The 12,945-nt window shown below is 41.1% G+C and overlaps 1 protein-coding gene across 1 annotated transcript in view; it reads left to right on the plus strand.

The window, feature by feature from the left end:
- PKP2 (plakophilin 2) overlaps window positions 1-3,184 on the plus strand; it is a 79,510-nt gene extending 76,326 nt beyond the window's left edge. Inside the window, exons 11-12 of the mRNA XM_077774526.1 lie at window positions 2,598-2,685; window positions 3,030-3,184. Coding sequence (XP_077630652.1) covers window positions 2,598-2,685; window positions 3,030-3,098 — 157 coding nt within the window. The 3' untranslated portion in view covers window positions 3,099-3,184. The remainder of the gene's footprint in view (window positions 1-2,597; window positions 2,686-3,029) is intronic.
- The last annotated feature ends 9,761 nt before the right edge of the window (window positions 3,185-12,945 follow it).

Below are 12,945 nucleotides of genomic sequence, written 5' to 3' on the forward strand. Positions count from 1 at the left end.
CGCCCTCTCTCTCTCTCTCGCTCTCTCTCTCTGCCCCTCCCTAGCTCGCATTCTGTCTCTCTCAAAAATAAGTAAACATTTAAAAAACTTAAAAATAATTTAAAAGTTAAAAAAATAAAATATCAAGCCAAATGCCATATCTTCTCTGAGTAGTGCATTCCAGCCTTTTATTGACCTAATGAATTCATTTATTTCCCAGAGCCATAGCTGTGATTTAAGAACAGCAGAATATAGGCAAAGTGGGAGTCCTATGGACAGGGATTGCCCTTTTCCTCACTTCAGTCTGGAGCCAGTATCACCCCAGGTGGCTTAAAAGAAGCAGAGATAACACAATAAGTATGAGGCAACATAATCAGAAATTCTTGCTTTCTTGGTTTTCTCTATCACATCTCTTCCACGTCTTATTCCCTTTTGAGAATAGAAGTTCTAATGCAAAAAAAGTCATTCCACATTGCCGTTTCTGTCTTTAAATTTCCCCATTAAAAAAAAGTGAGGAAGAAAATGAAAAACCTTGTATAACAAAATCATTACTATTAGTTAATTTAGAGACATGAACTCCAAAGAGGGAATGAAGATTATTATCTTTTTCTCTTTATACAATTCTGAATTGTTTGATTTGTTAAATACAAGTTACTTTTATAAATAACCAAGAAAGAGAAGAAATGTTACAGCCCGATTCTAATGAGTTGCAAAGCAAACAGACTTAACCTGTGGTAGACAAATGTGCTCCTGGCCACACAGGGGCAAGCATAGGGGCCTGTGGTATCCTGGAGTAAACACACATCTCCCTCCCCACAGCCCCATTCAGGTCGACCTTTGTGCTCTGCAGCCCCACTCTGGCAAGCCTCACGGGGAAAGAAGACCATATTCAGAGTCCTAGGATTAAATGGAGCACTGGTTAGAATGTCAGTTCCCTGAGTCACAATGTCCACCTAAGCAGATCTCGGAAGACCATATCATTTTCATTATTTGAGTATTCAGACATAAGCACATGAGAATCTGCCATCACTTTTGGAAACTTCTTATAGCTTAGCAACGTATGGGGATGCCTGGCTCTGTTACTTCCTTTTTGCCTTGAATGTCTATTTGTGAACTAGTCCTCATATGCCCTGCCTTAAAAAAAAAATCAATCAATCAGTCAACAAGGAGCTTCCACCAGATGTGCCTGCTTTTCCTTTCTTGCAAGAGTGTTGGGTAAGCTGACCTGTAACTTAAGGGCTAGCCTGGAAATCAGTTGCCATATACAGTGGGTTTTTTCTTCAAATAAATAATTTCAAAGTGCCAAACTACCAATTTTATAAACAAACTATGAATATAAAGCATTTGCAATTCAAGAACATTTTCCAATTTTAAATATTAGAGACCCATAGTTTTCATGGATTTATGGGTATTAGCAAGTGAGTCTGAAAAGTCCATGAAGTACTAAAACAATCTGTAAGGTGCTGACTTGACTTCCCCTTCATACAAGGCTGGTATGGAAGAGAAATGGCTCTTAGGCAATGAATGAACCCAAGATGTGCTTCTCCAAACAGTACTGCATTTTCGGTTCATGGTTGCCTGTTTACAAATGCCTATCATAGGAAAAATTAAATCTTTGTTTCTTTGGGGGCACCTGGGTGACTCATTTGGTTAAGTGTCTGACTCTTGACTTCTGCTCAAGTCATGATCTCATGGTTTGTGAGTTCGATTCTCACATTGGGCTCTGTGCTGACAATGCAGTGTCTGCTTGAGATTCTCTCTCTCTCTCTCTCTCTCTCTCTCTCTCATTCCCCCNACACACTCTCTCTCTCTCAAAATAAATAAATAAACATTAGGAAAAAAGCTTTGTTTCTTTGTTAAAAGACAAAATTTGGCCATATGTTATTTGAGGTGCGAAGGAAGAGAAAGAGTCTAAGAAACCAGAGACCTTTAGCCAGAAAAAGGAAGTTCGGGGCAAATTTAAAAGTAAAATACCAAAAACTAAGTACAGTGTTCAATTCTGTGGTGACTTGGATTTATAAGAGGAGTGCATTTCCCATTTGCTCTATACAAAAAGAAATGTTGAAACTATTTTAACAAATGTTTCAACAAGAATGTATTAACTTCAAAATCTCACTCCTACATTCTTAGAGTCTCTAAGTGTGGGAGATATGTTTATTTTTCAGTTATGCTTTCCTGCATTTATATGCTATAAATATACATTATGAGCATACAAACATATTTCTATTCTATAAATAGCATATGTACAATATTTACATATTTAAGTTTGTTTATTAATTTAATGTAAGTATAAAGTATATAAATACACAAGTTGTATTTGGTCGATTAGTTCAAGGATTTATGAAATCTAAGGGCATATTCCTTGTAAATATCAGGAATATGCTCTATAAACAACCCTGTGCTAGTGGTTTAAAAAATTTTTTAAGTTTTTTTTTTCAAACCCAGTGTGCTCCCTGGCCTTCAAAGCTCGCCATCTAATTCTCGGGTCATGGTGAGTAGCCTGACTTAATGGATGGCCACCAAGCAACAGCAGTTAAAAATTTATGGAATGTCGGAAGCAGCATCCAGAAGCCTGACACGTTCTCACTGAACTCAGAATGCCTTTTTCCTCTTTTCAGTTATGCCCCCAACAAGGCAAGTAAAGCCGCTTCTGTTCTCCTCTATTCTCTTTGGACGCACACGGAGCTCCATAATGCCTATAAGAAGGTAAGAACACTAAAAAGGTGTGTGTCGTCGTTGATAGACAGATAATAGAGATCACTAAAAACATTTAGCATTTTCTTGGGGCGCCTGGGTGGCTCGGTACGTTGAGCCAACTTTGGCTCCGGTCACGATCTCATGGTTCATGAGTTTGAGCCCTGTATCAGGCTCTCTACTTTCAGTGCAGAGCCCTCTTCAGATCCTCTGTCCGCCCCCCTCTCTACCGCTCCCCTCCTCATGTTCTCCCTCCCTCTCTCCCTCTCTCTCAGAAATAAACATTTTTTTAAAAACTGCATTTTCTTGTCTGACAGTGTTGTTACCTTTCACATTTCTGTTTGCTTATTCCAAAGGCTCAGTTTAAGAAGACAGATTTTGTCAACAGCCGCACTGCCAAAGCCTACCACTCCCTTAAAGACTGAGAAAACGAAAAAGTGCTCTCCGAAATCTCAACCTCACCGTCAGCAGCCGCAAAAAAAGCCCCAGAGGAAAACACCTATTTTTCTACTTCCCAGCCCAACCTCAAAAAAGCATGCCCTGTTTCTTATCCTTTTCTATGTCCATGGTCCCCAGAATCCAGAACACCAATAATCAGGATAATAATTTTATTAATTTTCCAGAAGACTTTGGCAAGTGTGCCACCAGTAGACACTGGCAACATGCTTGACTTTACCCCCACAAATAGTGGGCTTTGTGATCAGGGCTCACGGTGCAGGGCCTCCTGGAACCAACATGTGGATTCATGTGGAATGGACACGCACAGAATCAATAAGGAAAGAAGTCATTGTATTACAAGCATTTTAAAAGTTTGATTTACATTTATGTTCCTTTTCTGGTCTCCATGTTTCGTCACTCAAATGCACGTTCCACCATTGAGTCACGAGTATGTTGTTCTGCAGTGTTGAAACAGAATGGAAATGACAGAGAATATTGACGGAGTGGTCCAGGAGAAATTTTAATGGCATAATTATATGTTTACCTTATGCTTGTTTTTGTCCTCTTGAATTTTTTTCTCTGATTTTAAATGAACTTAAAAGATTTCTCACAGAGCTTTTTGCATGACTCTAAGAAAATGAAATTGAAATGAAGTGATCATAGCAAATTTAAAAATCTCTTCACAGAGAAAGTCAACTCTGCTTATGAAATTCCCTCTAAACACTGTGTAAATGCTGTTCTTGCTCAAGGAAAATACTCTACCAATAATGACACCATTAAATGCAAATCTCTTCTGAATACTAGGATTCAGTGTGATCTATTTCCTGGACTTTTTCAGTTACTGCCATGGACTGATAGAAAAAATGGACTCTATAATACTCTTCAGCTACAAAAGGAACCAAAACCTGTCAAACAGCTGGGTGAGCCCAGGGCACTGAAAACATAGCTCCTTTGAATGAATTACATGATCAACCAGCCCAATTTTACCCAACATTTCAAAAAAATAGCACACGGCCTCTAAATCTCATGGGCTCTTCCTCAAGCCATTTTCTGTCAAGGAAAGTCTAGAGCAAAAAATGAAGACATTATATTGAGGGAAAATATTTCAAGGGCCATCCAGAAATGATATGAGAAACACTAATGTTGAAAAGTTGACAACCTTATCTGTTGAAGCAAATCTCTATCAAGTATGCTTTTAACTGAGCTGTGATTAATATCATTTCTGTAGAATTAGTCTTCTCAACTATAATTCTGTTATATTTTGCTTTTTTAAAAAAAAATCTGTTTGCTGTAAGAAAGTAGGAAGGAAAAATGTCGTTCAGCTCCTTTTGGCCAGAAAAGTGTAATAGAAAATAAATTCCCACATTCAATTTGATTGTGTACTTAGGCTTTTATTACATTTAGGAGTTAAGTTTCTTTTAATTTTAAAAGCTCAGTGGAGAAGGCTTCAGTTTCTAACCTAGTTCAAAATGAAATTAGATATCAATTAAAACAATTTTTTTAATGTTTGTTTATTTTTGAGAGAGAGACAGAGTGTGTGCATGGGAGGGACCGAGAGGGAGAGACAGAATTGGAAGCAGGCTCCAGGCTCTGAACTGTAAGCACAGAGCCTGATGCAGGGCTCAAACCCACAGACCGTAAGATCATGACTTGAGCCGAGTTGGATGCTTAACCCACTGAGCCACCCAGGTGCCCCCCGCAGATACCAATTTTTAAATACTGAAGACAGAAATCATCTTTTTCCAGAGTTTTGATGAAGATAGCATTTGGAGCATGTTTATTCCTCCAGATAACTGATGTATGTTCAAGAAGTTTCTATGGTTTTTAAGGCACTAGTAGAGCCTTCAATGATGTTAAACACAAAAGGAGGCAAAATAATGTTGGCTGCATTGGTATTTGTGCATGTCTGATTATTGTGTATCATGGTATATGTGGTATGATTGACATGACACTTGAGGACTAGACCTTATAAACTTCAGTTGCATTTTGTAATTATTTCTATTTCCCCCATAATTAAAGCCGAAATTCTTTACCAAGAAATACTTCCTATAAGAAAATGGGACTGGCTAATGACTAAAGCTTGTAAAAAAAAGACATACGAATGTGTTAGATTTTAGTGAATTTGAGTGGGTCTGTGACCCTGAAAAGATAGACTGTGTCTGATCCCATATCCTGCTGTCCACCCTGAATACCAAAACCTCACTACTTTACCCTGGAGACGCCTCTGAGGGAGGTCCTTGTGTGGTTGAATATCTGTTTGGGTCCCAGGTCCACACAAAAAGCTCTTTTTTTCTAATACATGTTCTGACCTTGCCCATGTCCTCGAGGGAACTGACCGGCAGAGTGGGGTCTTTTCGTGTGTTTGTGTTAAGAGTTTCAAAGGGCTGCTCCCTTGCCAAGGGTTCTTAATGGCATTCTGGAATATAGACGGTTACTGCCCTGGATTTCCAGCACTGGAAACGTTTGTTTATGTCTGATGGAAGTCACCAGAGGGTTATCTGGCCAGATAGGAGAGGAACATGTCAAATGGGAGAAGCAGCAGCCTGAGGAGGTAGATAAACCTCTTTAAAACAAATGTAATCACCCTCTGAAGAAGCGGTTTCTTAGAATAAAAAAGGAAATAGGAACTACATACATTTAAATACATCCTTATATACATATAATTTATTTGTACCGTAGTTATAAATGAAATTTCCTCTAAAATGTGTAAAGAATATATGCTTTGGAATGAGGGTGACTTCAGTATGTTTGTACTTTGAACAAAACAGCAGAAGCCTCGAATCAGGGGATCTGAGGATTAGGGGGGGATTTAGAGGGCATCTGGTCAGGTCCTCCTTAAAGTGACAGAGAAGAAAAATATGCAGCCACTCATTCACTCACTGCTCAGCATCACCCTGTAACTCAACCCAGTAACTGTTGCATTAAAGTATATGTTGTGGAAAAAATAAATAAAATAAATAAAGTATATGTTGTGGAAAAGAAAATTAAAAAAGGAATAAAATAAAATCCTGCTTTAGATATAACGTTTTCGTTTACGGTAGTCCTGACAGTTTCATCTCTCATAAAATAAACTTCAACCTTTTAAGTCATATAAGAAAAAGGAAACCTCTCTTTGTATGATATATTCAGGAAAGAGAAAAATGCTGTACGTTGGTAAAAGAGCCATTTAAGGTAAGAGCGGGAGGGAAAGCATTCTGAAGCCGTAGGCAGGAGACACAGTTAAAGAATCGAGCAATAGGTAGCCTGGAAGAAAGGGGCCGTGTTACCTGCCTTTAAGTATCTGAAGGACCATTGCATGAAAAATGACAGTGTTATTCAAACCGAGTAGAGGACAGACCAGGGCTGGTAGGAAGAGACATGGGAGACTAGCTCTGGCTGACTAGACGGTCACATGTATTGAGAGCACTCCTCAACCTCCTCGTGAAGTATATACCTCTTTATTTTTCTTTTTTCTTTTCTTTCCTCTTTTCTTTTTCCTTCCTCCCTCCCTCCCTCCCTCCCACATTTTCCACCTGAAAATGATGTGAAGCAGAGAGAGGTTACATTACAATGGAGCACAGCCCAAAAGTGCTGAGAGGCCATATGAAGCCAGGTGGGTTAGCTCCTCACCAGGGGTTCCTTGGAGACCAAGACTGGAGGACATGTCCCCGTGCTGGGGAATGTAGGGATCTCTTTGGAGAGTGAAGAGGGCAGTCTGACGTAATGGTGAAGAGGACTGATTCTAGAACCAGCCAGTGTGAGCTCAAAGTGTGACTTCTCCATTTGATAGCTGGGGTGAGTTTCTTACTCAATCTGTTAGGTCGGAATGATAGTATTTACTTCATTGGGTTGTTTTGAGGATTAAATGTTTTCATAGCTGTAAAGCACTTAAATCAGTGCCTACAGTATGCACCCAACAAATGCTAACTTACATTACTTGGAATTCCCTGGTTTGGAGGGTCTTTTCTTTTTAATCCATCTCTTTTGAGTTTCTCTTTTCAGATCTGGCTGGTTCCATTAAAAGCCCCAACCTCCTCCACTCCCAGAACACACACACGCGCACACACACACACACACACACACACACACACACACACGAGGAAATGTGGAAAAATGAGAAAAACAAATATAGCCCAAATGATTGAATGTGTGTTCCTCAGGACACAAGGCTTTGGGGGGAGGTATTTATAAGTGGTATATGGAAAGGAATAGCCCATAGTCAAATAAGTTTGGGAAGGGCTAAGTTATACAGAGATTGATTGTAAGACTTCTCAGAGTCCCTAACGTACAATGCATTCTGAAATCTCCCAGGAATGGAGGGAGTATGCCACATGTCACAAACCTTTTGTTGGAGTCAGTAAACCGTTTTTGCTTAGATAACTCTTGAAGCTACGCTTCTGCCGGAGACACTGGCCATCAGCAGTACGCAGGGGGACACAAGGCATTTTTCTGCTTCACAGGCTAGTCCAGTTCATCTTCCAAGGCCTGGACGCCTCTTAAACCACACCTGAGGTTAGTCATGATTTAGTAAACCCTGAAAATCAGTGGTTTCAGTGGATTGAGGACTAGTTCCAGAACATGTTTTCATTCCCACCTGGAGTGTGGGGGGAATCTGCAGACAGGAAGGTAACTCAGAAGGCACTTATTAGCCCAGAGGAGCAGGTTGAGGCAGCAACAGACCTTCCTGCATCCAGCTGGTCAGACTTTGTCGTAAATCTCACATCAAGAAGCTGTTAAATCTCTCAGGAGCCTGAATTTCACCTCCAAGCTGCTAACACACAATGCATCTGGCAAGGAATAAAAAAAAACAAGTCCAAACTTGCAGATTTTCCTATAACCATAATGGGATGTTTGTCCCAGTAACGAGTAACCCTTTGGGTGTTTTGCTTTAGGAAATAGAGAAGGGTTTCATTTTTAATTATCTTTCAACATACATGTATTGAACATTTATTCCTGGAGCTGAGGACCAGTGAGATGCACTTTTATGAGCAGGTGCTCACAGATTAAAGTGACACTGACTAGCCCATGATGGACCCTTGTAGAGTTAAAAGTATCCTTTGCGTTATCTAGAAAATGAACTCATCATCCTAAAGGGTGAGGGGTTGGACACCTCTAGATGCATACATATCTTCTGGAATAGGACTCTCATAAACAAGAAATGGCCAGCCTGAGAGGCAGAGGATTATTAAGATATCTTCATTTCTAGCCATAAGGAGTCAGAATTGATATTCTTTAAGTGTGTGTGAACATTTTAATATTTCAAAAACTGACATATTTTTCCTCATGAATTTGTTTTACCTCTTGCTCTAATTGGAGATTTTTGCAGGTCTTAATTTAAAATATAGAAGTAATCTATTTTTGTGGTATTGCCTGAACAGCTTTTTATAAGAATTATGTGTGACATATGAAGTAGCACATTCCCACCTCTTTTGGTGGCTCACACCTAATGTGACCCAGTTCCTCACCTCCTGTTCTGTTTCTCCTACTTTAGTTTATCACTTACGAGGCTCCATTTGCATTTAGGCAACAAAAGAGTTCAACTCAAGTTCCTAAACAATTAATGTTTTTATTTCATGTAACAATAAGAGCAGGTTTAGGCTTGGGCTTGCTTATTTCAGCAGCTCATTGAAGTCATCAAGAATCTAGATTTCTGGGGCACCTGGGTGGCTCGATCAGTTCGTGACCTCACAGTTTGAGTTCGAGTCCCCTGTCGGGCTCTGCACTACCATTGTGGAGACTGCTTAGGGTCCTCTCTCTGCCCCTACCCTGCTCGTGCTCACACTCTCTCTCTCTCAAAATAAATAAATAAACTTTAAAGAAATAAAAAGAATCTCGATTCCTTTAGTCTTTCCGCTCTGTCATCCTCAGCATGGAAGCTCCTGGCCCTTGGTTGATGTTTCCACATTGACACAATGGTTATGGCAGCTCCAAACCCATCTTTACAGGGCCATGTCCTAAGGCCAGAAGAGTAAGCATTGCATTCTTGTGTCCTTTTTTCAATAAGTAAAGAAAAATTTCCCAGAAGCCTTATCACCCAGAATTATACCACCTGTCCATTCCTAATTCAACTCCTGGTGAGGAAAATGAAGCTACCGTTCCTTTCTCAAACCAAGCACATTTCACCCAAGGCTGGGCCTGCCTCCCCTGAGACTCGGGGATGGGGAATACTTGAACAAAGTCAGGGTCCAATTGAGCAAGGACAAAAGGGGCTGCCGAGGCGTCAGCCACCATCGCCTGCCATCTGCAGGGACACTCAAGGAGGAAACAATTCAACATTTGTGAGCAAACTGACTTCATTTGGCTTTTAAAAGAAGCGTGCTCTCATGCTGCCGGTAAAAATGCGAGTTTGTCCGCCGTGGCTGTTGCATTGCATTCAGGACAAAGTCTGTGAGGGTTTGTAGACAAAGAAGGATAGAAGAGCTAGGAACTGCGGTTGAACCAAAAATCATGATTTCAAGGAGAACATAATAAAGAAGATGGTAAAGTGGATGCTCAGCCAAACAGGTGTAGCATAAAATCCTTTCGGAGATACTGTTCCTCTCTCTCTCATTCTCGTTTTCTTGACCTCTATGATTCCTCACCTTTAACTAGTAATTATGGAACCCAAGTTATACTTTCATTGAGCACACCGTCCTGGAAGAAAGTTGGCCTGAGCCTGAGGTGTTTGGATAATCTCCTTTCCTCAGTGACACATCAGTTGAGCCAGTAGACACGACATGGATTTGAATTCTGACTTTACCTCTCACCAGCTGTGTGACTCTGGGGAGTTTAACTTTCTGGGTGTCAGTTTTACCTCACTGGTGAAGTGGAATTGACTATGACTGCTTCATAGGATTGTTGAGGGGATAAAATTAGGTGATGTTTTCATCGTGCTTGGTGCCTCAGCACTCAATGCTTGTAGGAGCCTTTACTACCTCCTGTGTATCTGGCAGTGCCCAAGGGCTCCCCAGCCTTCAACTTCTGCCTCCCGTTTCCATTTCCCTGCTTCTCACAGTGGCCCAGGGATCCTCTTAGAGCAGAAAGGAAATTTTGTAGTGATGAAACAGGAAGTGATCAGGGAGAAGTGACCTGCTGATCTCTCCTCCTTCTCCAGCGCCTCCTCATGCCTCCTGGTTTCTCTCACTTTTTTGTAAGTTTACTTATTTTGAGAGAGAGAGCACGAGCAGGGGAGGGGCGGGGAGAGAGGGAGGGAGGGAATCCCAAGCAGGCTCTACGCCCTCCACGCGCAGCCCAAAGCGGGGCTTGATCCCCCAAACCAATTCCTTGAACCGTGAAATCATAACCTGGGCTGAAACCAAGAGTCGGTCAGTCAACCAACCGAGCCACCCAGGCGGCCCGCTCACTTTTCTTCTGCTGATCCATCCTGCACAACCCCAGTCTCTTGACCTGCGGTTTCTACACCAAACTCGGTTCTCCGGAACAACTCACATCAGGGAAACCTGCGAGAAGCACAAAGCGAGAAGACGCCCCTTACTGCTAGGGTTGCAGCAGGAGATAATATGTTCATGCTCACCCAGCTGGAAATAAACTTTTCTATTAAAGAAAGGCATTCGTGCTATTTATGGTCAATAACGCACTGGGGCAAACGGAAAAGCTTAATTTCCCTTTCTGGAAAAAAAAATGATCTTTTTAAAAGAGTATTCTGATACTTTTCAAAAGGGAACGTTTTATGTTTGAATGAAAGTTTGATGTGGCACAGACTGCCCATTGCCCCCACTACACCCTTTCTCAGCTTTTCCCAGCACAATAGATTATTGACAGGTCACGTGGTGCCCAGAGTAAAGACTTCTTTTCCCTGCCTCCGCGGGCAGCCTACTTGAAGGCATATGACTAAATGCTAATCAGTGGCATGGAAGTAAAGGGTAATCCTACACCCTCTCAAAACCTTCCTGAAGACAGTGGGCCCATGCCCTTTGCCCTTATTTTTCCCCTCTAGCCATTCTGCCTGGAATGCTGATACCACCTACCAGGACCCCAAGGATGAAAGCCACCCTCTGGTGTGGTACCACAGCGCTCTCTGTGGAACGTGGTCATAGCAGCTCTGGGCCACTCACCTTCAGACACTGCACACATGAGTGAGAGATACAATTTTATTGGGTGTAAGCTATTATTATTTTAGTTTTTAAATCTCGCAATCAAGCTTAATTCTAACTATTACTTCTTGACACTATTATATAGAGTAAAATCAGTTAAGAAAATTTCCAAACCAGAAGATACAGTGCTTTTGTCCTAGATCAAAGGCAGGTAGAAGATTAAACTGCCAGCAAGTATACAGAGGAAGAGAAGTAAATTTGGTGAATTAATTTTAAACCAAATTGGATCTATTTATTCTGTTGATAAGGCACGTTACAAAGCACGTTACATTGTGAAATTCTACTCAGTAGAAAAATACATTTTCAAGAGGGAACTGGAAGGTACAGGTTTGACCTAATGGTGTCCTATTTCCTCTGGGAAGCACACTCTGGGTCATACTGCCTAGCGGGGGAAAAAGTAGTCAATGAAATACAATCCTTGTAAAACTATGTGACTAGAGAAGCCTGTTTTCTGTAGTGTATTTGCTGACAAATGTCAAGAGGAAATAGTTTCTGCAAAATGAAAAGAGCCATTAGGTAGCCTATTTTAGGTCACAAGCATTTCTATTTTTTAATATGTTTTTAAAATTTATTTATTTTGAAAGAGAGAAAGAGAGGGAGAGAGAATCCCAAGCAATCTCCATGTTGTCAGTGTAGAGCCCGATGTGGGGCTCAAACTTACGAACCATGAGATCATGTCTTGAGCAGAAACTAAGAGTCAGACGCTCAAATGACCAAGCCACCCAAACACCCCAGGTCACAAACATTTTTAAAACTTCTACTGGAAAACCATCTACAGCTGCCTAATACCCCATATCCCATAGGAACTCTGTTTGATAAAAGGCATCCAATTCTGACCTGCTTATTGTAGTGTTAGAAAATAATACTGGGCGCCTGAATGGCTCACTCAGTCAGTTAAGCATCTGACTTCGGCTCAGGTCATAATCTCGTGGTACATGAGTTCAAGCCCTGTGTCAGGTTCTGTGCTGACAGCTTGGAGCCTGGAGCCTGCTTTGGTTCTGTGTCTCCTCTCTCTGCCTCTCCCCTGCTTGTTCTCTCTCTCTCTCTCCAATATAAATAAATGTTTAAAAAAATTTTTTAAAGAAAATAATACGACGTCATAATAAATAGGCCTATATTCACTTGTGGAATTTTTGTTTCATGGATCTTGTCTTTGGGCACCCAGCACCTGTCCCACCTCTTCTAAATTCCCTCCTGGTCACAGGGGCTAGAAGGCAAGAGACCTCATTCACGCTCTCCCACTGCTAGAGTTTTGGATGCAGGTAGGGTTCTGCTATGATTCAGGTGGGTAGGAAGACCCGGGTCATGTTCCAGATGCTGTTGTGTTTGGCAAGTAAGTCCCAACAGATGTAAGTGTACCAATGTCCAGTCACCAGCCTCAGGAGTGTTGGCAGCCATGACGATGACAGATGTGATGGTCGTAACAGCAGCAGCTGGCATCCTGACTTCTGTTCTTCCCACTATTCCGTGAGTGTGTGAACACCTAATATCCTTTGGACTCCTGTACCTAGAGTGTATTTTGTTTTCCACACTGAACTTAGTACAGTATTCCAGTCACTTGTATTTGCTAGGAATTGGGGAAATCTGTTTCCCAAAAGAGCCTAATTGTTAACTGAGCTCTTTAACATTAAAAAAGGATCTTTAGTATATCATAAAGATTTGTATTTCTTTTTTTTTATGTTATTTTTATTTTTGAGAGACCGAGACAGAACATATTGGGGGTAGGGCAGAGAGAGGAGACACAGAACCCAAAACAGGCTCC

Source organism: Crocuta crocuta, unplaced genomic scaffold, assembly GCF_008692635.1.
Source record: "Crocuta crocuta isolate KB4526 unplaced genomic scaffold, BGI_CrCroc_1.0 scaffold176, whole genome shotgun sequence".
NCBI lineage: Eukaryota > Metazoa > Chordata > Mammalia > Carnivora > Hyaenidae > Crocuta > Crocuta crocuta.